The 24248-nt window shown below is 52.7% G+C and overlaps 1 protein-coding gene across 1 annotated transcript in view; it reads right to left on the bottom strand.

The window, feature by feature from the left end:
* Window positions 1-3939: 3939 nt before the first annotated feature.
* Window positions 3940-24248, bottom strand: part of LOC149273622 (plectin-like) — a 102230-nt gene continuing 81921 nt past the window's right edge. Inside the window, 22 exon segments of the mRNA XM_089506104.1 lie at window positions 3940-10248; window positions 10686-14066; window positions 15335-15433; window positions 15534-15638; window positions 15811-15894; window positions 15978-16334; window positions 16474-16612; window positions 16818-16996; window positions 17089-17246; window positions 17363-17546; window positions 17660-17786; window positions 18689-18843; window positions 18945-19097; window positions 19344-19469; window positions 20183-20278; window positions 20380-20484; window positions 20779-20940; window positions 21047-21121; window positions 21249-21561; window positions 21792-21946; window positions 22227-22320; window positions 23803-23930. Coding sequence (XP_089362230.1) covers window positions 3940-10248; window positions 10686-14066; window positions 15335-15433; window positions 15534-15638; window positions 15811-15894; window positions 15978-16334; window positions 16474-16612; window positions 16818-16996; window positions 17089-17246; window positions 17363-17546; window positions 17660-17786; window positions 18689-18843; window positions 18945-19097; window positions 19344-19469; window positions 20183-20278; window positions 20380-20484; window positions 20779-20940; window positions 21047-21121; window positions 21249-21561; window positions 21792-21946; window positions 22227-22320; window positions 23803-23930 — 12684 coding nt within the window.

The raw sequence follows: 24248 nt of genomic DNA, 5'->3' as shown, positions 1-24248 counted from the left end.
TGTATAGATAAATCAGTGACCGGCCCCCTGTATAATGTATAGATAAATCAGTTACCGGCCCCTGTATAATGTATAGATAAATCAGTGACCCCCCCCCGTATAATGTATAGATAAATCAGTGACCCCCCCCCCCGTATAATGTATAGATAAATCGTGGGGTTAGGGCACCGCGTGGTGGGATGAGGGGGGGTGGCTGATGTGGCCCCCACTTCATAAATAAAAGAAGAAAATCCAGAATTTCAAAGAATGGCCGCCTTTAGAGTGCGAATGATTTCCTGTTCGCCTCCCCCAGGTCCCCAGAGGGCTCCGGCCGCGCATGCCGGGGGCTTCCTCGTGGTTCTCCTGGACAGGGGGCTGTAAAGTGAATCCTTGTGGTCTGGACCTCTGGTGTGAGCAGCATTCGGCAATCTGAACAGCACACTGGGCAGACCCCCCACAATCCACACGTCGAAGGGGTCAGCAGGGCTCCTGTAGCTGTAATACCCCAAATACCCCTGATTTCACAGCTCAGGGAAGTTAGCCCCATAATCCTACACATTGTGACCGGCCGACCCGGGAGCTCCTCCCTGTATAATGTATAGATAAATCAGTGACCGGCCCCCTGTATAATGTATAGATAAATCAGTGACCGGCCCCTGTATAATGTATAGATAAATCAGTGACCAGCCCCCTGTATAATGTATAGATAAATCAGTGACCGGCCCCTGTATAATGTATAGATAAATCAGCGAGCTGCCCCCCCCCCTGTATAATGTATAGATAAGTCAGTGACCGACCCTCTGTATAATGTATAGATAAATCAGTGACCGGCCCCTGTATAATGTATAGATAAATCAGTGACCGGCCCCTGTATAATGTATAGATAAATCAGTGACCGCCCCCTGTATAATGTATAGATAAATCAGTGACCAGCTCCCTGTATAATGTATAGATAAATCAGCGAGCCGGCCCCCTGTATAATGTATTGATAAATCAGTGACCGGCCCCCTGTATAATGTATAGATAAATCAGTGACCCGCCCCCTGTATAGATAAATCAGTGACCGGCCCCTGTATAATGTATAGATAAATCAGCGGTAGAGAACATGCACCGGCGCTTGCAGTCCACACACATGTAATGATGGATCATGTAGACGTCACGGGCCGTGCCCCTCCCCCACACACGGACACGGACACGCTTCTGTATGATAACAGTTTACTGGTTGCATTGAGAGGCAGAAGTCACGGCGTTTACATCCACGTATGTACAATCTGCTAGTGTTGGGGGCCAGGGACTACGCTCCAGCACCGGAGGGGTTAAACTGCTGGGCGGGTTCAGGCAGCACCGGAGGGGTTAAACGGGGCTCTTATTACCCTCATTATCTATAAAGGAAATGCAATATATACACCGAAAAACCACAAGCATTCCTGTGACGGGTAACTGGATAATAAATACCCCTCGAAGGGCAATTAATCCAGTAAAAGGCAGAGTCTGTCAGCCATTGTCAGGACCCAGAGACCAATGAGAAGAGAAGGCACGTGAGACGCGGCCACGCGAGGATCCGCCGCCCAGCGGGGGCACACACAGGACGTCACGTGGAGTGTCGGGTGAGGATGAGGATGATCTGGAGGATGAGGATGCGTCTCCCTTCATGCAGACAGGACCTCCTCGGGCGGCATTAACCCAATCAGCGCTTAAAGAGACAGCACAGACAGGGTTAATGACTATAGGGGGTGGACGGACAGACGGAAGGGGAGGGATATGTTGGGGAAGGGGAGGGATTTCCAGCGGGCATCACAGCAGAGGACGGCAACGGAGAAGCACCCCCTTCCAACAGGACAGATGGTACATCCCGATGCTCTATAAAAATGAAAGGAATGAGGTGATAATGTGACAGTGACTGCGACGCAGCGAGCGGCAAGGACTGCGACAGCAACAATACCTGCCACTAACTGCGACAGCGCAAGACAATACCTGCGGCAGCGCAAGACAATACCTGCGACAGCGCGCGAGACAGGGGCACAGCGTGTTTTAGACAGCGTCAGTCCCCGTGAGGAGAGCCTGTGTGCAGCTCGCACTTACCCCCATATAATGCTAAGCGCCATCACCGGTCTGCCCCCTCCCTGTATCACTAATACCCCCTCTCTGTACGGGGGCAATACCCGGAACATCCCGCAGGGCCGGGCCCTGATTTACTAATTCCCAGTAGCCCCTCTCCCCGGGGCAGGCAGCATACAGGTACCTGGATTAGGGGGTGCGCAGGCGGTCCTGGGGTGCCCAGAGTTTCTGGCCGGTATCCGATCCGAGGGACGTCGGGGTGACAGGAGGAACAATCACTTCCGGAACCGGCTGGGGACAGACCCTGACGGGACGGGAGAGCGCGGTTAGTGGATGGCAGGGGCATAATAACATCCAACAACACAGAACCATGAACCCCGCTAACTGCCCCCACCCCAGTTACCCCCTTAAACTGCCCCTGACCGGGTCCCCCCCTCAATACTGATAATGGGGATTCAGAGCAAAACTTCCAACTTTCCCCTAAAGAGCATTTCAGAGTCTCAGGAAATAGCGGTCGGCCTTCGGAAAGAGTAACGCGGCTCCACATGCGGCCTATGAAAATGTCTCGTTACGGAGCAGACGCCGCGCATGGCCCGGGCCTCCTCGTCTGCAGCACATTAATCCCGAGGCACGCGTCCAACTAAACCCTCTCAATGACTGGAGTCCCGCACCAGTAATTAGACCAATGGAAAAAAATTGAAAAAGGCACAAGCTGAGCAGCCAATTAGGAAGAAGGAGCCAGTTGCATGCTGGGAATATTACAGGATAGCGGGAGATCTAAGCAGAACGAGTTCAGGTTAATGGAGAATGAGGATTAAGGAAACATATACACGGGTTTAGCACTCGAGCCGCAGTCGAGTGCCGGATGCTCGGCCTCGGCACATCATTCTAGGTCGGAGGTTCTGGAGTCACCGTCCCAACCAGGTAAAACCAACGGATCTGGGGCAATTGGAGTGTTTTGGAGGCAGGTGACGGACACCAGGCAGGAGCAGGACGTGCGCACAACGATCGCTTACTGAAGCCGGTTTCACCAAAAAGCAGTGAGCCTCATAAGGAAAGGACAGTGAGGGACATAGAGTTAGTCGAGGAGAAAGCAGGCAAGAGGGGAGCAGCCCTCCCCGTAATGTCTGACCCACAACGGACTTACAGTTGGGAGACCTTTGGGAGCCTCATGGAGGGGCATCTCGGAAGACGGGAGTGAGGAACACACAAGAGGGTTGAGGAGGAGGAGGAGGAGGACGGGTCGATGGCGATGGGTTTTCTCTCAATGGTCAGAGGATTGCGTATACGTTGCGTGAGGTTCTACTGCCGATGAAGAAGGGTCCAAAAAATGGCTTTGACTCTTGATTGTCCGCATAATGGTGGAGGGGGAGTGTTGGTTTCGTTATATTCATGAAGGAGGTAGGTCATTGGGGACATAAGGTAGGCAGCAAAGGGAAGACAATGGTTTTGATGGTCCATTGGGCTTAAGAAGTTGGGGCCCTGGATCCTGCGCAGGTTGATAAGCAGGTAATCCTGTGTAGGGGGGATGGACGATGAGTTCTGGGTTAATTGCTGCCTTTTCTGGTGGGTTTCGCTCTGCGGGTGGACAGTAACAAGTGCACACCATGCGAACCAGGGTAAATTCTGGGGCTCGATGATAGTGTTTTCAGGCATCGTAGTCATCTCTCAATATACAAACAAAAACATGAATATATGATGTTACCTGGCTAAAGTTTTCTTCTTTCTAGCTTTTTGGTTAAAATTTTAGGCACTGCTTTGTAGTACAGTAAGTAATAAACTGAGTGTTATAGATTTATATATATATATATATATTTATAAAATAAAAAAGTAAAGCTTCACCACATGCAGAGCAGGAAAAGATTGTTAAAGTTCATGAGATCAAAGGGGGTTTTGAAATTCCTATACTAGACCAGGCAAGGGGGCTCCAAACACGCCGAGACCCCGGTTTGCTTCTTGGCTGCAGCTTTGACTTAAGTTTAACAGTGCATCTGTCAAGTCTGCCACGTCAAACGGGATGCCCTGGGGACCAGTGGTGTATCTGCGACCATAGTTGCTAGAGGAGAACGAGGAAGAGGAGAAGCTCATTGAGAAGCCGGAGTTGCCAGTGGCATCGAAGCTGCCTCGTCTTGAGCCGGACCTGGATCCTGTTCTAGAACCGGACCTGGAGCCCGAGGCTGAACCGGAGCCGCTGACGTTGTATGGGCTGTAGTATCCTTTGCTGGACTGAGAGGATGCTTCCAGAAGTCTTAGGCCGGTCCCATCTTCCACCATGCTCTTCTCCATGGCTTCTTTGTAGGAGATCTTGAGTTTAGTTTTTGGGCAGGTCAAATACTTGGAGTACGTGTTCACATCTCGCAGTTTTTGGGCAGTACGAGCATCGATAGTGCCTTTCCGTAGGGCTTCATCCAGGTTGACACGTCCTTCAACATCTGGCTCTATAAGGCCACCGGTGAGGTACTGAACTTCCAAAAACCGCTGGCCGGCCTCGTAATAAAGCCAACCCTTCTTCAGAGCTTGGGCTGCTGACATTTTTGTCTTTGTCCTCGGGTCTTCAAATCCATTGTATGCCTTCTGGGCAAGGTTAATTCTGTCCACCATGATTTTGTCCACCAGACCCTTGTTGACGGCATCAATAACTGAGAATTTTTGCCCTGTGACGGGGTCAATGATTCCTCCTGTACACGCTTGGGCTTCTAGCAACCTCTGTCCGGTGATGTTGTCCACAAGGTTGCGATGCATGGCCTCGGTGACCGATACTTTTTCTAAGGTGTCAGTGTCCACGATACCTGCGATGGGGCCGGTTTCTTCAGTCGGATCACTCCAAGATACAGACTGAGCTCTTCCAGCTGGGCTTGCTGGATAAGAAGAAGAAGAGCCGACGGAAGATGATCTTGAGCGGAATCCACCCATATTCCCAGATAGCATGTCTGCAAACTCTGTGATGGACAAGGTGCCTGCGCGATACTGGTCCAGTGATGACTGATCAATTAGGCCTTTTGCAATTGCATCATCAATATCATATTGTCGCCCTGATCTTCTATCTGTGATCATAGACTTTACTACCCCATCGGAAGAGGAGATGGTGACCTCTTCCCACTCACATTCTTGCTCAGAGAGTTCCATGTAGGTCTGGTGATCGATAAGACCTTTGCGATAAGCTTCATAGACAGACATCTCTTTACCGGTCTCTGGGTCAACAATTACCACCCTGCGCTTACGTACTGAGGATTTGGAAGAGGTCTTTCTTTCGCGTTTCTTTTCTTTAAGGGGCAGAAGACAGAGGCCAGTTTGTGGATCTGTGATGCATCTCTCCATGAGCTGGAGGTAGGTCAGATTCTCCTCTGTGTTGGGATCAAAGAATCCCTTGGTGTCGTCACTTGGATCGGTGAGGATCTCATTCATTTCCTCATCAAACAGACCTCTTTTATAGGCTACCTCCACTGGCAGACGGTGACTTTCCTCTGGGTCGATGATGCCTCCGGTTGCAATCTGGGCTTCAAGTAAGCGGATTCCATGATCTTTTAGAATCAGCCCTTTCTTCATGGCTTGGAAGAGAGAGATTATCTTGCCCGAGTAGGGGTCCTTATAACCGGTCACCGCTCTTTCTGCCGACAGGAGCTTATCTTTGAATTCTGGACCTACAATGCCCATGCGCACAGCCTCTTCCACTGCTAACTTGAGTCCCTTGATTGGGTCAATCACATACCCGGTGGCTGCCTGGGCTTCGAGTAACTCAAAGGCGGTTCCTGGTCTGATCATACCTTTCTTCATAGCTTGATAGATGGAGAATCTCTCTTTGCTGGACTCCACGTAGACACCAGCAATGCAGCTCGTTCCCTCAAGGAACTTCTGCAGGTGTCTTGAAACTTCCTCGACAGAGGTTAGCCCATCTTGTAGCTGCTGAGCTGTAACTGCGTCGATTACTTCTGAGCGCACAAGTTCTTCCATAGTGATCTCTTTCCTCAATCCTTTGAATGTCAGCTTCCTCTTGTCTGCGAGGGGCAGAAGGAACATCTTGGTGTTTTCATCACGGTGGCACCTCTTGAGAAGCTGAGAATAGCTGAGCTTTTCATCGGTGGAAGGGTCCACATAGCTCCGGACTTCACTTGGTTCGGACAACATATCGACGGTGTCTTTGTTGAGATACCCACGCATGTAAGCAGTTTCATTTGGGATGTGGAAGCTGAAGCGTGGGTCAATGATGCCACCTGTCGCCAACTGGGCATCCAGAAGCCTAAGAGCTTGGTCAGCGGGGATGAGGTCTTTCTTCATTGCTTGGAAAATGGAGATCATCTGCTCCGTGTAAGGATCTCTGTAGCCTGTGACCGCTCTTTCGGCAGAGAGGAGTCGGTCGTGAATTTCAGGTCCGACGACCCCCTTTCTCACAGCCTCGTCTACCGTCAGGAGCTCATTCTTTACAGGATCGATAATGAAGCCAGTGGCCGCTTGGGCGTCCAGCAGTAAATGGGCCACGTCAGGAGATATGAATCCTTTTTTCATCGCTTGGTAAATGCTGACGGTTTGCCTAGAGCCAGGAAGCTGTAGCCCAGCAACGCACCCTGTACCATACAGGTATTTCCAGACGCTCTCGATCTGTATAATCTCTTGAATGGTCTTCGTCCCTTGCTTAAGCATGCTGTAGATTTCCACCGTGATAAGTTTAGACTCGTACAATTCCTCTGCCGTAATGCGGCGACGTACGAAGTCATACGAGTAGAGCTCCTGTTGACGGATAATTTCGGTTTTCTCAATAATCTCGATGATGATGATAATCATACGCTCCTTTGTCAATCTGCCCGCGCGGAATTCCTCCATCAGCCGGTCTCTCTCCTCCTGAGGGAGGAGGTCGGATTGCATGAGCTCCCATATGGTCATGGAAGAGCCGGCCAAGCTTCCAGAAGGAATGTCTACTTTAGTTTCTTCAAACACCTTCCTGGTCTCTTCCTCACTGTAGACTTTGCTGGTCTCCGCTGCAGCCGTCTTCTCTTGCTTCTTTAAGGGAAGGAGGCAAAGGCCGGTGTCTGGATCTCGGATGCATCTTTCCTTCAGCTGCAGGTATGTAAGGTTTTCATGGGTGTTGGGGTCGAAAAATCCTTTGGTATCATCTGTGGGGTCAGAGAGGATTTTGTTCATGGCTTCGTCAAAGTATCCACGCTTGTAAGCGACTTCCACTGGGACGCGATGGCTGTGAACGGGGTCGATAACGCCCCCTGTAGCTATCTGTGCTTCTAACAGGCGGATTCCGTGGTCTTTCAGGATGAGCCCTTTCTGCATAGCTTCAAAGACAGAGATTGTGTTTCCGGAATATGGGTCTTTGTAGCCGGTCACGGCTTTTTCTGCAGACAGAAGTTTCTCGTGCAGTTCGGGACCAACTACACCGGCTTTCACCGCCTCGTTTACATAGAACTTCTGGTTTTTCACAGGGTCGATGATGAACCCAGTGGCGGCTTGGGCTTCAAGAAGTACGAGAGCAGTGCCTGGCCTTAGCAAGTTCCTCTTCATGGCTTGGTAAATGTTCATTTTTACTTTGTTCTCCTCAATGAACACTCCAGCAATACTATCGCTGCCCTGGAGATAGCGCCTCACGGAGTCTGTTTCTGATAACTCTTTTACGGACTTCTTGCCGTCTTTGAGCTGTTCGTATTGAGACTTATCGATTATTTTGGACTCCAGTAGTTCCGTGGCGGGTACGGGTGCTCGAAGACCAGTAAACGTCAGTCGTTGCTGTTTCTTGGTTTCCGTTTCTTCCACGATGGTGATCATGATCTTGATGATCTTCTCGATCGTTACTTTACCGGTTTTGTACTGACGGATCAGTTCTCTCCTTTGTTCTTCCGTAAAGTATTCAGAATTAATTAACTCCCAAATAGTTATGGTCCTTCCTTTAAAGCTGCCGCTTGGAACTTCAACAGTTGTCTTCTCAAAGGCTTCCTTGGCTTGGGAATCATTGTAGACCTCTTCCAGTTGTGACTTTATGGCTTCTTCCGACAGAGGTAGCAAATAATGGCCGGTTTTCTTGTCTACTTTGCACTTTTTCTGTAGCTGGCCATACGTCAGGTGCTCTTGGCTATTTGGATCATAGAATCCAGTGTTTTCATCAACGGGCTCGGAGAGAAGTTTAGTAGTCTCCTCGTCCAGGTGCCCTCGCTTGTAGGCAACATCGAGAGGAAGACGGTGGCTATTTACTGGGTCGATTATTCCACCGGTGGCCAGCTGAGCGTCTAGGAGCCGAATGCCACCATCTTTAGGGATGAGGCCTTTCTTCAGTGCTTGGAACAGTGAAAGGGCCTGGCCTGTGTATGGATCTTTGTAGCCAGTGACGGCCTTCTCGGCAGAGAGTAGCTTCTCGTGATACTCTGGGCCCACGGTACCGGCTTTGACGGCTTCATCCACAGGGAAGAGCTTGTTTTGAACGGGGTCGATAATGTATCCCGTACCTGCTTGGGCTTCGAGTAGAGCAAGGGCTGTAAGGGGCTTCAGTAAATTTTTCCTTATGGCTTCATACAAAGTCAGCTTCTCACCAGATTTTTCCACCTGGACTCCAGCTATGGCTGTGCTTCCAGACAAGTACTTTTTCACAGAGTCCACCTCGGACACTTCTTTCACGGTCTTTTTACCTTGGTGGAGTTGGTTGAAAAGGTCTTTATCGATGATCTTACTCTCTACCAGCTCAGCCGCTGGGACAGGATCTCTCAGGCCGTCAAAGCAAAGCTGCTTCTTCTTCTCGTTCTCCTCCACTACGGTGATTATGATCTTAATGATTTTCTCAACAGTGATTTTGCCAGATTTATACTGCCTAAGGAGCTCCCGTCTTTGCTCTTCCGTAAAGTACTCAGAGTTTATTATTTCCCAGATGGTGACCGTCTTTCCTTGAAATTTGCCAAATGGAACCGAAACGGTGGCTTTCTTGAAGACATCTTTGGTTTCCAATTCGGTATAAACCAGTTCTCTCTTGCCAGCTTTGTCGGTCAAGGGCAACAAACACAGTTTTGTTTCAGGGTCTATCACACATTTCTCCATGAGCTGCAGGTACGTCAGATTTTCTTGGGTATTGGGATCAAAGAAGCCTTTTGTATCATCGTTGGGGTCAGACAGGATCTTGTTCATTTCCTCATCAAAGTAGCCACGCTTGTAAGCGACATCCAGAGGTAACCGATGGCTATTGACTGGGTCAACGATCCCTCCTGTAGCAATTTGAGCTTCCAGCAGGCGGATTCCGTGATCTTTTACGATCAAGTCCTTTTTCATGGCCTGGAAGAGAGAAATCTTGTCTCCGGTGTAAGGATCTTTGTAGCCAGTAATTGCCCGTTCAGCAGACAGCATTTTGTTGTGCAGTTCAGGGCCGATGACGCTTTCCTTCACCGCTTCGCTAACCGTCAGTTTTCTGTTCCTCGCCGGGTCGATTATGAATCCAGAGGCCGCCTGAGCTTCCAGCAGAATGAGGGCAGTTCCAGGGGTGATGAGGTTCTTCTTCATGGCATTGTAAATGCTTATCTTTTCTTCGCCTGGTTTTATTAGAAGCCCGGCAATACTGCTCCTGCCTTCCAGGTATTTCCTGACGTCGTCTCTCTGGGAAAGCTCATGTACGGACACCGACCTGTTGGCCAACTTATCCAGCATCTCTTTGGTGAGGATGCCAGCCTCGTAAAGCTTATTGGGAGAGACTTTCTGCCTTAAACCATCAAACGCGTTCTCCTGATCGCCATTCTGAGTGCTTCCATCTACAGCGGTGGTGTTGCCATTTGGCATGATGGAAGTCTGTGTGATGATTGTCTTCTCACGGATGATGGTTTCTCTTGTTTTCTCCAGAGCTATTTTATGCTCCTGCTCCAGCTGCTCCAGCTTCTCCCGCAGCTTTCTATTCTCCTCTTCGAGGAGCCGTTCTTGCTCATGTCTCTTTCTTTCGAGATCCTGAAGCTCTTCTTGTTTTTGACGTACTTTTTCCTCGGCCTCCATCTGCTTCCTTGTTGCCTCTTCCATGGTGACAGCCAGGAGTCTCTTCTCCTCTTCCAACTGGCTGAGCTGCCGCTCCTTCTCGGCCTTCAGGTTTTTAGCCTTGTTGACCTCGGACTCGAAGAGTTTCTCTAGCTTGGCCTTCTCCTCTTCGATGTACTTTTCTTTTTGGATCAGTATCTCTTTCTCGGAAAGGAACGTGGTTTGAAGTTGTTGGGTTTCTTGGCGTAGTATTTCCCTTTGACTCTTCTCCAACTGTAAAAAAACAGACGGACGAAGCAGGAGAAACGTCAAATATGTGAACATAGTAATTGGTAACACGTCACGTCTATCTGCGGGGTCAATGTTCTGGGGGAGTCAGCAGAACGCTGCGTATATATTGCCTATATTTACACCCTTTATTATTGGCTGAGCCAAAAAATGAATCAGCTGGCTGTGGGGCAAGGTCTAAGTGACCCAGATATCGTATAGCGCTTTGGAATATGATGACGCTATAATAATCAATAATAGTGTTTATGACTTAATATTAAAAAAAATGAAATGGGAAAAAAACATGAAACTTTTGGGAAATAAATGAATAAATCTAGTAAAATACGAGAGGTACCGCTGGGAAATACTGGCACCGTGTTGTGACTTTCTCTAGGTTACTAGCTGGACAGACAAATAACAGCGAAAGACCGTAAATGAAGTACCTCTTCGGACTTTTTCTGGAGCAGCTCTGCCTCCTGCTTCAGTTTCTGCTTCTCCTTCTCCAGTTGGGAAATGGCTTTCCGGAGCTCCTCTGCCTCCTTGTCGCTGTGCTGCCTTTGTATCTCCAGAGTCTGCACCACCGTCATTTTCTCTTTGGTGGACAGTTCTGTCTCGTGCAGCTTCTCGCTGATTTCTTCGGCCTGCTTCCTGAACTTCTTGGCATCTTCCTCAGCTTTGGCCTGAGCTTTGCTCATTTCCAGCACCTGCAGCTTGAGACGTTCGGCTTCAGCGCTGATGTCCAGCTGGCGCCGTCTCTCTGCCTCCAGCGTCTTCTGGAAGCCCTCGGTCTCCTCGGCAAGCTGCTGCTGCATCATCTCCTTGTCTTCCTGGAGCTTCTTCGCCTGTTCCAGAGCCAGCTCTTTTTGCTTCTGAAGCAATTCGGCCTCCGCTTTCAAGCGTGTGGCTTCCTGGACCGCTTGCATCTTCTCCTTCAGCATCTTCTCGGCCAGGGCTCTCTGCTCGGAAAGGTCATCCTCCGCGATCTTCCTCAGACGCGCAGCCTCCTGAGCCTCTATACTCAGACGAGCCGCCTCCTCGGCCACCTGCTTCATCTTCTCGGCCTCCTCCTGCAGGAACTTCTGGGTATTGTCTTTGTCCTTCGTGATGAGTACCTTGTTTTCCTCCTCGATGCGGATCTTGAGCTTGATGAGTTCTTCCATCTGTATCTTGACTTTAAACAGCTCTTCCTCCACGAGCTTCTTCTGCCGCAACGAGTCCGTCACTTCCTCCTTCAGGCGGTTCAACTCATCGTCCAGAATGGTCTTCTGATGGTCGGTTTCCTCCAGCTGAAGCTTCACCTTGGTTAGCTCGCTCTCGACCTGCTCTTTTTGTCTCAGAGTCTTCTCTGCAAATTTCTTATGTTTTTCCATTTCGGCGTCGGCCAGCTGCTTCTGTTTGAGTGCAGCCTGCTCTGCCTGGGCCCTCTTCGCCGCCTCCAGCTCTGCATCTTTGCGGATCCTCTCGGCTTCCTCCTGCGCTTGGGCTTTAGCCTGAGCCTCGTCCTCGGCCCTCTGCTTCAGGCGTTCGGCTTCCTCTGCCTGCTGACGCGACAAGATGGCTTCATGCTCGGCTCTGGCACGTGCGCGGTCTGCTTCCTCGGCGGCACGCTTGGCCTTCTCGGCCTCTTCCTTTAGCTTATCGAAAACGCTCTGCTCCTGTTTCCTCGTCTGCAGCAGCTCCTGCTCCTTCTGCTGGACGGCGGCATAATAAGCTTTCTCCTCGGCTTCGATTTTATTTCGGGCAGCCTCCTGAGCCAACTGAATCTGTCTTTCGGCCTCCTTTTCGGCTAGTTCTTTCTGTTTTTTGGCTTCTTCTGCCTTGGCCTTCAGCCTCTCCACTTCTTCAAGGGCTGATTTACGTTGTCTGGCAGCCTCCTGTTCTGCAGCTATGATCTTCTTGACCTTGTCTTCCGCTTCTCTGCGCCTGTTCTCCTCCTCTAGAGCTAACTGGCGCTGTCTCTCTGCTTCTTGCTCAGCCCTTTCCTTGCTTTGCTGGGTTTCTTCTGCGATGTTCTTTAGTTTCTGTAGTTCCAGCTCCAGATCAGACTTGCCGGCTGAAGCCTTTTCAAAGCTTATTTTGAGAATTCGGATTTCTTCCTCAATCACCCTCCGGTGCTTCACGGTCTCTTCGACGATGTTCTTCTGTCTCTCCAGCTCGCTGTCAGAGGACTGTTTTAGTTGGAGGATCTTCTCCTCGATGTCCTGCTTGTGTTGGGCCGCTTGCTCCTCCAGCATCTTCCTCTGATAAGCCTCGTCTTCCGCCACCCGTCGCAGACGCTCATTCTCTGCCTCCTTCTCCTTCAGGGCAATTTCGGCCTCGGTTTTCAGACGCGTGGCCTCGCTGATCGCTGCCAACTTTTCTTTCAGGATTCTCTCGGCCTCTGCTCTCTGCCGCAGGGTTTCCTCTTCGGCCAGCTGTCTTTGCCTCGTAGCCTCCTCCGAGAGGGCGCGCAATCTAGCGGCTTCCTCTGCCAATTCCCGTAGCTTGTTGGCCTCAGCTTCTAGAATCTGCTTGGACTTCTCACTCGTAGAGCGCGATTCTTCCTCTGCCTTGGATTTGGCCTGCAGGAGGATCTCCATTTCTGTGCGCATCTTGGCCAGCTCTTCCTCGAGCCCCTTCCTTCTCTGTATAGCCTCATTCACCTCGTTCTTCAGGCGGTAAAGATCTTCCTCGAGGACTATGCGCTGCTGCTCTCCATTATCCACTTCGGCTTTCAAACGTATGAGCTCCTGTTCGGCGGAAAACTTGTGCTGGGCTGTTTCGTCGGCGAGCTTTCTCTGTTTCTCCAGCTCGTCCTCAGCCAGTTCCTTCTGGCGTAAGGCAGACTCTTCAGCCTTGGCTCTCTTTCGGGCCTCCCGCTCTGCGTCCTCTTTCTGCTTCTCAGCCTCTTCCTGGGCCAGAGCTTTCTTGTGGGCAATTTCTTCTGCTTGGAGCCTTAAACGCAAAGCCTCGTTGGCCTTCTGCCTCCACTTCTCCAGCTCCTTCTCCGCTTCCTCTCTGGCTATCTCAGCGTCCAGCTGCTGCTTCTTCAGACGCTCGGCTTCTTCTTGCAGGTGGGTGACCGTGATGTGCTCCTGCTTCAGGGACATCTCCAGCTGAGTGGTCTTCTCCAGGAAGGACATGCGCTTGCTCTGCAGCTGGGTCTCTGCGCTTTGCTGGGCCATCTCCTGGGCCTGTTTAATCTGCCTCTCCTTTTCTAGTTCCGCCTGTTTCATCCTCCGCTCTGCCTCCTCCGCCTGCAGCCGTAACTTTTCCAGGTCTTCCAAAGCCTTTTGCTTTTCCCGCGCTGCATCTTTCTCCGCTTGTACCTTTCGCTGAAGTTCCTCCTCGGCCTCCCTCTTCTTCTGGGTCTCGTCCTTCACCTGTTTGCGCAGGCGTTCGGCCTCTTCCTGCGCGAGCTTCTTCTGCCTCTCGGCCTCCTCCGCCCGGGCTCTCAGGGCACTCAGCTCATTCTCGGCGCTGGACTTCTGCTTCTGACTGGTGTCCAGCTGCAGCCGGATGATCCGGATCTCCTCCTCCACCTTCTTGCGGCTGTACTCGGCCTCCTCTATCAGCTTCAGCTTGGCTTTGATCTCCATTTCGGAGTTTTGCTTCATGTGTTGCAGCTCCTGCTGAATGTTCTTCTTTTGCTGCTCAGCGTCCACCGCGACGACCTCTCTTTTGGAGACCTCTTCCTGCATGTTGAGCCTCAGTTCCCTGGCCTCGTTCTCGGCCAGAGCTTTGGCTTGCTCGTGGGCCTGGGCGAGCTGCCTTTGCTTCTCCAGTTGGGCCTCTACCTCGGCCAGTTTCCTCCTTTCCTCTTCCTTCAGCTTCTCGGCCGCTCTCTGAAGGAGGGTAGGAACAGAGGGGGGGGGAGGTGGGTAAGAGGGGACGGAGAGGGGCAATGGAGACAAAAAGGGAAAAAAAAGAAAAAGAAAAATAAAACAGATGGAAAAAAATAATTCTAGGCTTAAACTTAACTAAAAACAATGGTTGAACACAAAGGGATGGACGGGGTATGTGGGGTGATGGGGGTACCCAAAGAACTACAGGAACGCTTCCATCGGGGGTGAAGTCACACGGGTCACATGATTTAAAGGGAAAGTGTGCCAAAGATTTTTTTCGTGGTTTATCAGCGATGAACGTTTACAAAAAATGCAAATTTCCATAAGAAATGGCTCTGCGTTCTGTTATAACAGATCGTCCTCCAGCAGGACGGATGAAACCGGCGTGCGATTATCCTACTGCTCAAAAATTAAAGAGTTCATTCACTAGAAGTATTACGTGATTCAAGAAGATTAACGCAGTCGGGGTGAAGATCGGGGGCCCAAATGTCACATGATCATTGTGAGCCCCTGGAGGGATTGGGACCCCTAGGATTTTTTGTCTTGGGGGGGAGGGTATAACGTACCTATAAGCCTTTGGCAGAACCAAAGAAAACCTGGACGAGTTTGTTTCGCCAACCCACCAGCAGAGGGAGCCCCCCACCGGCCAGAAACCTCAGCATTCCCACGGCTCCGTGTGGTGAATACTTTCTAAAGCCTGAAAACCCGAGTGAAGACAGACGGACGGGGGACGGACGGGGGACGGACGGGGGGACAGACGGACGGGGACGGGGGGACAGACGGACTGGGACGGGGGGACGGACAGACAGACGGGGACGGGGACACAGACGGATGGGGGGGGACAGACGGACGGAGTCCGGAATGCTCTGCGGGGTCAGGGGAAGGAGCCAGACTCTGAATCCCAGCCGGTTTAACGCATATAATGGACGTCACCCGTGGGTTACTTTGTTGGCGGAATTAACCCTTACTCTTAAAGACTGGCTCCTCATCTCAGCAAAGCCGTCCAACCCGCAGACTAACGCCCCAACACCCGGGACTGCAGCACCTCCCCAAACTCTTGGCAGCGATGGCCGATCGCCCGGGATCATGCCAGGAGATCCTGAAATCCTTCTGCGCTTCACAGTCCTTGGGTCACTTTACAAGGACCGACCTTTTATCCCATTAACTCCGTCACTGCCATTAGGTCCCTGTGCCATTGGCACAGACCCGGCTACCCGTCATTCGTCACAATGAGTTAACCCATTGCCGGTTGCTTTCTGAGCTCGTACCTCCTCCTCCTCCAGGCGTCTGAGGGTCTCGGTGATGAATTTGATGTACTGGCTGGTCAGGGTGGTGAGTTCGCTGTATTTGGTCCTGAGCTCCACGTACTGCGGGAGAAACGGCGCATGGTTACACGGATTACCGCCAGAGCCGCGTGCGGGTAACGAAAGGCCCACCCCGACCCGCGAGATCTCGCCGGTTCCTCACCTCCTGGATGATGTTGTCCGACGCAGACTGCACTTTGGGTTTTTTAAGCGGCGACGAGGCCGGCTCTACCTGGGCTTTGTACGTAACGAGCTGCAGCTCGAAGTCCTAACGAAAAAGGAGAAACAGATTAAATATAAAGGGGGGCGGAAGGCGACCTCCCGGGGCCGTTACAGCCGGACCGAGCCACCGGAGGTGAACCGAGTAAGGGCCATGTCGGTTAACTGTGAGTCAGTCTCTGTTGTCCCCCGGGGGGTCGTGCCGAGGGCGAGACGCTCACCTTGATGGCATCGATGTATTGCTTGGCGTATTTCTGGCATTCATCCACCTTCTCCCGGTTTTTCTCGCTCTCCTCCAGGAGTTTCTGGCGGGATGAGTTACGCGTTAGAGAAATCTCCCCTCCGTTCCCCGCACGGCAGTTCTTGTTTAAAGGGTCCCTTCCCGTACCTTCTCCTGAAGCAGCTGCTCCTTGACGGTCTTGCTGTCTGTGATGGGCACAGACTGGATCTTCTCCTGCCGCTGCTTGGCGTCCAGGATCCACCTGATCAGCCACTCGTAGCTCTCGCGATAGTAGCGGAGCTGCTTGCCCAGCTGTTCCAGCTCTCTCTGCCGGATGTCGATCTGGAAGACAATGGCCTGCCAGCGCTCCAGCAGGAGCTGCACCTTCTCCCTGTATCTCTCCAGGTCCACGTCCCGCTCGCTGTGAGCCCGGACCATCCTCTCGCTCACCTCTCTGGCCCGGCTCAGCTCAGTCTCCAAGCTGCTGAAGAGGGGCTGGTGACCTTCCACCTGGTCGCGCATCCTCTGCGAACGCAAAGCAGAGAGCGCACCATGAAAACAGAGCGCGCGCCAAGGACAGAGAGCGGCCGTCGGACATTTCAAGCTCTCCTGACGAAGGCGGCTCGTGAGACGTCCGATATATAAAAGGAATTCTGTAACGAACCTTGAGGTCGGTCTTGGTGCTCTCCAGGGTTTTGAGGTCCGACGGCACAGACTGCACTTCCTTCAGCTGGTCCTCGTAGGTTTTCACCACCTCCTCGGCTCCGTGAGTGTTTCGGATCACCAGGTTGATGGTCTTCAGCCTGGAGGGGAGAGATTAATAAGTTCGTCTATAAGCAGCCTTAAAAAATACAGGTCCTGCTGACCACCTCAAACACCGACCCATTACCCACCATCAGAAGCATGGGAGATGCCCCCAAGTTCTTCGTAACACCCCCATTACTCTACAATGAAGGCACCCCGGCTGGTCAATATCTAAAACCTATGGAGTGCACGGAGGGGACTCACTTCTCCAGATAGATAGAGGACAAGCTGTATACCCGACCCATCTTCTGCAGCGTTAATTCCAGCTCAGAACGGAGGTTTGGAGCAGAGGCACCGAGGTCCGGCTGGGCCAGAATTTTCTGCGTCTTCTCGTTCACCTTGTCCAGGCTCTTCTGGATGCTCTCCAGTTCAAATTGGATTTGCTGAAAGGTTTTGGAGACATTAGAGTAGCCGGCAGAGGCAATGAGGGAGAGAGACGGACAGAGAAAGGCGACGGCCAACCCAAGGGACCTACCTGCTGCTCTCCGATCCTCTGGGAACACTCTTTGATGGGGTCCTTGTCCAGGGGGGCCCGGATTTTGCTGACGGTTCGGGATTCGCAGCCGTCCAGCTGCAGCTGGATGTTCTTGAGTTGGGAGATGTAGTTCTTACAGGTGCTTTCGTCCTGCTCACCTGTACAGCAAAAACAGCGGGTCAGGAGCACGGAAAATCCCCCCCTGCAGCACTAATAACACGCACGGCCCTCGGGTCACGGTATAGAGACAATGCTTAGTTTACGGTTTGGTTACCCTTCTCGAGGCTGCGCGAGAGCGTCTCGTATCTCTGGGTACAGGAGTTGTATTCTCGCTCCACATTCATGCGGTCGTCGGGGTGGAAGTTCTGGGAATCCTGACTGTCCCTCATGAAATCTTGGTAATGGATCTCCAAGTTTCTGAGTATTTGCTTGTGCTCCTCCGAGGTCATACTGCGAAACTGCACAGAGAGAGACATGTCAGTCCACGGAGGGCCTGGGGGCGCCTACGGGCAGACGGGCAATTCTGGCCCAATCCCCACCATGGAGTACGTCAGGTGATGCAGATACTGACCGAGACCAGAGACCACGACTGGATAAGCTGGATGTCTCTGAGCAGGTACTGGTAGGAGAGTAAGCTCTTCAGGTCAATGTGGAGCGTGTGCCACAGTGTGAGAAGATTCTGGTGACTGCTGTCTAGGCTGTGTTGGTGACATAAAGAGAAGAAGATGAAACGGAGCGTCAGGCGGGAGAGAGCGAGAGACGGAGCGTCAGGCAGGAGAGAGAGAGCGAGAACCGGAGCGTCAGGCGGGAGAGAGCGAGAGACGGAGCGTCAGGCGGGAGAGAGCGAGAGACGGAGCGTCAGGCGGGAGAGAGCGAGAGACGGAGCGTCAGGCGGGAGAGAGCGAGAGACGGAGCGTCAGGCGGGAGAGAGCGAGAGACGGAGCGTCAGGCGGGAGAGAGCGAGAGCCGGAGCGTCAGGCGGGAGAGAGAGAGAGCGAGAGCCGGAGCGTCAGGCGGGAGAGAGAGAGAGCGAGAGCAAGAGCGTCAGGCGGGAGAGAGAGAGAGCGAGAGCCGGAGCGTCAGGCGGGAGAGAGAGAGAGCGAGAGCCGGAGCGTCAGGCGGGAGAGAGAGAGAGCGAGAGCCGGAGCGTCAGGCGGGAGAGAGAGAGCGAGAGCCGGAGCGTCAGGCGGGAGAGAGAGAGCGAGAGCCGGAGCGTCAGGCGGGAGAGAGCCGGAGCCGGAGCGTCAGGCGGGAGAGAGCGGGAGCCGAAGCGTCAGGCGGGAGAGAGCGAGAGCCGGAGCGTCAGGCGGGAGAGAGCGAGAGACGGAGCGTCAGGCGGGAGAGAGCGAGAGACGGAGCGTCAGGCGGGAGAGAGCGAGAGACGGAGCGTCAGGCGGGAGAGAGCGAGAGACGGAGCGTCAGGCGGGAGAGAGCGAGAGACGGAGCGTCAGGCGGGAGAGAGCGAGAGCCGGAGCGTCAGGCGGGAGAGAGAGAGAGACGGAGCGTCAGGCGGGAGAGAGCGAGAGACGGAGCGTCAGGCGGGAGAGAGAGAGAGACGGAGCGTCAGGCGGGAGAGAGCGAGAGACGGAGCAGCACTTACCGGTTGACAGCATCCTGCGCCTCCTTGTTGGGGGGAGGAACAATAAAACAGACGGACGGGACGAGCGCGTCACTACCCGCCGGGCTGAGAACCTTCCACTTGTACGGCTGAGAATTATTCACGAGCAAACACTCATCTCCCTTGTGTACAGTGATCTGCGGGGACAAAATATAGCGTTACACACGGATACACGCGCATCGCATGGTACTAACGGCGGGTCCGTGGCGTGACACACGCGGTGCCGCCGGCTCCTCACCTCCAGCTGTTTGTAGTCACATACGGCCTGGACGGGCTGCTGGCCCCTCGGCGGGTTGGCAGGACTGCGAGGTTTAAGCTGAATGATAGACTTTGCACGTTTGGCGAGGCCGGCGACCTGAGCCTTATGTTCCGTCAGCTGCTCCTTCTCATCCTGCGAAAGGGAGAGACGTGTGAGGGGCAAACCCGTGGGGGCAAACGCAAGGGGGCAAGAGGCGAGCAGCTAACACAGCGACTCCAGCTATATCCAAAAGAACCCAGATATCCCTAACTGCTATCTATGGATTGCGAGCTCTTGTGAGCAGGCCCCTCCATCACGTTATCAGTGAACCTCAAATAAACCAAAGTAAGCCCCAACTTCATCCAGCGTGATAACAGTCTCAGTGTCTAGCACGCTCACCATGCTGTCCTGCACAAGGTCCTCGAGCCGCGTGACGGTGATGGAGCGGTCACACGTGTACTTCCTGCGCATGGTTTCCTGGATCTTCTTCAGTTGCTCTTCGGTCTCCTTCACGTCTGCAAAAAACTGGGGTGGGGGGGCAGAGTGGATGTTAAACCCAAAGAGTTGTAGAGTGATTGCAAGGGTCTGCGTATAAAGTTTGTAAATTCAATTCTAAAGGCAACAAAGTAAAAAAAAACAGAAAGGTTCCAAAAATATCCATGGAAAGGATATCAGACTACAAAAACCTTGTTGCGCATGAGACGAGAGCCGCATTCCTAAACAGAATCACAAAAGACACGGACATCGGTACACCCCCCGGCACAGAGACAGGCCATGTTAACCCTTTGTTTCATGGAACTGTATAGATCAAATGCAGAGCCCTAAAGGGGGATCTAATTTCCTTACAGTGACAAAACCTGTCCCCTCTGCTCCCCCTAGAGGTGCTACGTGGAGTTACACACTGTATGGAATGCTATGTATCAGTGCGGTGTGTTCTGGCGCCACCTAGTGGCATTACCTGGAGTTACACACTGTATGGAATGCTATGTATCAGTGCGGTGTGTTCTGGCGCCACCTAGTGGCATTACCTGGAGTTACACACTGTATGGAATGCTACGTATCAGTGCGGTGTGTTCTGGCGCCATCTAGTGGCATTACCTGGAGTTACACACTGTATGGAATGCTATGTATCAGTGCGGTGTGTTCTGGCGCCACCTAGTGGCATTACCTGGAGTTACACACTGTATGGAATGCTACGTATCAGTGCGGTGTGTTCTGGCGCCATCTAGTGGCATTACCTGGAAGTAGGCCGTGTTCTCTTTCAGGTGAGCCTCGATACAGCAGCACAGCTGTAGCATCCAGCTCCACTGGGTCTGCATCGCAGCCTGGAACGCCTGCAAAGAGAGAACACGGAACCATCAGCACCAGCCATGGAAACGAACGGCACGTGGGGCAGAGCCCGGCAGAGTTTAGGATTACATGGGGCACGTTTTACCTCTATGGTGCTCCTGGCGGGGTGGTCATCTAGAAGCAGCTTGTCTCCTGCGCTCTGGATCTCCTTAATCTTCTTCTCCTTCAGCTCTAGTTCTCTCATGAGCCCCTGGTAGGAGAGACAGAGGTCTCAGAACTCCCCGTGACCATCCCCATCGACAAGGTTAACCCTTTATATCCCTCACTATATTCAGCACCCCAACCCCTGGCCGCGTTAACCCATTATACCCCTTGTACTCTCCCACCCACCTGGACAGCTTAACCCCTTACACCCCTTGGCAGAGATCCTGAACTGTGCGCCCCTCTGCTAATCCCTTTATTAGACCAATCATATATTTTGGACTACACGCCTGTGCTGGGATGCCCTGCCACGTATCCCCCCCACTCTTTCAACTCCACTCACTGAGTAGTTGTCCTTCTTGCTGGTCATGTTGGAGTTTCGCTCACTCCAGTCGAAATTCACCTCTTCCTCCTCTTTCTCGTTTAACCACATAAGTTCTTTGGTGGCGGCTGCCACAAAACCGTGCAGAGACTCGAGGTGCCGCAGCCGGGCCTTGGAGGAATTCTGTAACAGAAAGCCAGACGCGTCGGCCTCCAAGTCTGCGGATCGGCCCCTCTCCCGCCCCCATAAATACAGTTCATCGTCCCGACAGACAGCGAGACCGTCTTACCAGTAGCCTGGCGTATTGTAAATCCAGTTTCCCTAAATACTCCTGGTACGCTCCACGTGCTCCTGAGAACTGCCCCTAAAGGGGGTAAAGAGAAGGGGTTAGGATTTGGGAGATAAAAGGCAAACATGGTACGTGTGAGTAAGTCAGCCATTGGGGTATAGATCATCCAGTCATTAATGCCCCTTGTGTTGAAGGCGCTCACCTCATCTGCCCGCGCACGCTCAATCTTCGCTCTGAAGTCGTTAATTGACTGATGGAGACCACGGTGGCTTCCAAGATGGGACTCGACGCTCGGGAGGTCAGAGCCCCACTCGGCGGCGCTGATGTGTTTCTGGTTGTCCTCTATCCAGCTGAGCAGATTCTGGAGGTAGCGCAGGGTGGCGTCTTCCATGTCTGGCCGAGGGGTCCGCACTGGGCTTGTGGTGGTCGAAATGATGACCTGGGGGGCTCCTGACTTGATGCGCAGGTTGTATTCTGTCCGAATAGCCACCAAGCGCTCGTGGAGACGGTACACCCTGTGGACCCACATAAGAACGGTGACCACAACGCGAGAGCGTCACACACACAAAACTGCCCCGGGAAAAGCTTACGGTTAAATCAAAAGTTAAATCTTTCAGTGCGGGGGGGGGGGGATTCACGAGGTCCCCACTACACGGAACGCACTGGGTTGGGGTTAAGACATCAGCCCGTATGACATATCTGCCCCCCTCTCCTTGCACAATAGCCCCGACGAATGGATTTTTACCTCCGGTACATCTGCTCGGCCTGCGGGTGTCTTCCATCTTTCAGCGCCTGCACGTCGTTGAACAGAACCCGGATCATGGCGTCCGCTTTGTCCAGATCCCGCTCGATGTCTGCGGAGCGCTGCGGCTGCTTCCCTGCACTCAGCAGGCGGATGTCCTACAAGAGAGCGCGCGAGACAGTCAGAGATCTCACTCCTCCGAGACCCTATCCATCTACACAAAACGCTCGTCATCTCGTGGGGAAAGCGTAACGTCACGCAGCCGGAACAGCCCGTGTATAATGCACGAGTGTACTCTGTGCTTTGCATTAAGTTCGGTACAGCCCAAGTGCCCATACGAGCTGTGCATATGTGCGTATATTCACTAATTGGCGCAGTCCCCAAACAGAAGCCACCGTGCATGCCCCCGGGGGCCAGTAAGAGACACCCCACACTCACCGTCTGCAGCAAGGCGTCCGCCTGGTTCAGCTGCTCCTCGCACAGACCTGACTCCATCTGTAATTTGCTGACGATCCTCTGCAGCCGCTCCAACCTGCGCAGCAGTGAAGAGACAGCACACAATAAGCGTCTGTGCGCGGCACCAGGACCTCATGACCAACTTGTTTATCAAAACCCAATTTAATCATCGGCCAGACGCTGCCTATTAAAGCCAATGCCCCTTGGCTGAGGAGCTGGCAGTCAGGGGCGGCTCAATATTTTTTTTTTATTATTATTATTAAAGCAAAAGGAATAAAACACGACTTGTTTAGTGGTTTCCCACCTGAAGACAGATAAAAGGACTTTATTCCAGGTGTAACAATTAAGAAAATAGTATTTGTTTTATGATATTGTGGGTGCAGTTCCCCTTCCTGCCTGTGGGTTTGGCGGGGGCGCTGTTCGTGAGAAGAGCACCAGCTGAGAACAGCAGAAGACAACAGCGCCCCCTCAACACACAATGGCCAACAAGGGAAGTGCACCAGGTTCCCTTACAGAAAATAGGATTTTCATTAAATTTAACAGGTAGCCCCCGGCAACCACATCATTTTATTTTTACGCAGCTGGAAAAGTTTTATTAAAAACATTTTTAAAATGTTTTTTGAGTGAATCCAGAGTAAAAGCGGTCTAGCAATGAAAGAGTTAAGCTTCTATACTCCAGCTTCTAATTTATTTTTTTCTTACAAAAAGTAATAAAAATTACCCCCCCCCCCCCCAAACCAGGCCCCTTCTGCCTCAGGGAGGAGGTAATAAGCTGCAGACAATGTGATCTGGATTCGATGCAATGCTCTGCAGGCCCCGCCCCCTTCCGCAGAAGCTCTCACCTATGCGCAGCGCGCTCTCTCCCCGCTCCCGGGCCGTGCCGCAGTGAAGTGAGGCAGCGAACGGGTCCCGGGGCTCGCGCCGCCCGCTTCCTCCCAGCCCCGGCGCCTGGATCCAATTACTCAGCCGAGTGACTCACTCACTAAACTTTCCACTTAAAGCGGCAGCAGCCCTCACCGCGTGTCACACGCTCCAGATTCCGCATGGTTTTAATGCGATTCTGGGCAGATTTGATTAAATCGTTTATTTGCGGGTTTTTTTTTGTTTTTTTTAAAGATCTGATTCTTGGGCTAGGAAGGGAGTTAAAGGGTTAAATCCCGAATGTTTCCGCTATGGGTGACGGCTGAATGCACCGCCGCTGCTGCTGTGGCAGGATCACGTTATATACATGTATGTTTCACGCCCCACCGCTGGCTCTGAGTCACGGGAAGCTCCAGCCGCTCTCTCTCACACGCTTCGTGGTTTGCCCCCCACCCTCCTGGCCGACGTCTCCAAAGCAAACACTGGTTACTAGCGCTGACGCGGGCACTGATTCCGCCCCGGGGCAAAACCCGCAACCTCTTCATAATCAGTGTGACCGGTCTGCTTAGTGAGGAGAGCCCCAAACTCCCGGGAACATAGCAGCTGCACGCCGGCCCGTCAGCCCCGTAAAACTCAGAGCCGGCTGCCGCTGGCAGTTTCTTCTCCCTCTTATGCCCCCACGCTCCGGGTCACCCACCTCTCCAGCTCTATCCGCAGCAGCTTCTCTCTCTCCAGGATGGACACATGCAGTTTGCCCCACTCTTTCTCCACGTCCAGCGGGTGGTAGCCGGGGGGCACCTTCAGCTGCCCAGATTTCACTGCCCCCTGAAACGAGGAAGAGAAAAGGCATCTTAATAGAGATTAAGGAGAAAGCAGGGACCCGGGGAGGAATAAGAGGGAACAAGGCAGGGGACAGCAGATTAGACCTTTATTGCAAGGAGTCATTGTGTGAGACTGAAGAAACTGGTGGGACCAGTAAAACTCAGGAGCCGGCGGGTGTGGGGGGAATCGGTAACGGGAGCCGGCGGGTGTGGGGGGAATCGGTAACGGGAGCCAGCGGGTGTGGGGGGCCAATCGGCAATGGGAGCCGGCGGGTGTGGGGGGCCAATCGGTAACGGGAGCAAACAGGTGTGGGGCCAATCA

The sequence above is a fragment of the Sceloporus occidentalis genome, unplaced genomic scaffold (assembly GCF_023333645.1).
Source record: "Sceloporus occidentalis isolate IW3139 unplaced genomic scaffold, rSceOcc1.0.p SCAF_363, whole genome shotgun sequence".
Taxonomy (NCBI): domain Eukaryota; kingdom Metazoa; phylum Chordata; class Lepidosauria; order Squamata; family Phrynosomatidae; genus Sceloporus; species Sceloporus occidentalis.
Note: the sequence above shows the minus strand (reverse complement) of the source record. Positions and strands in the feature narration are given on the sequence as shown.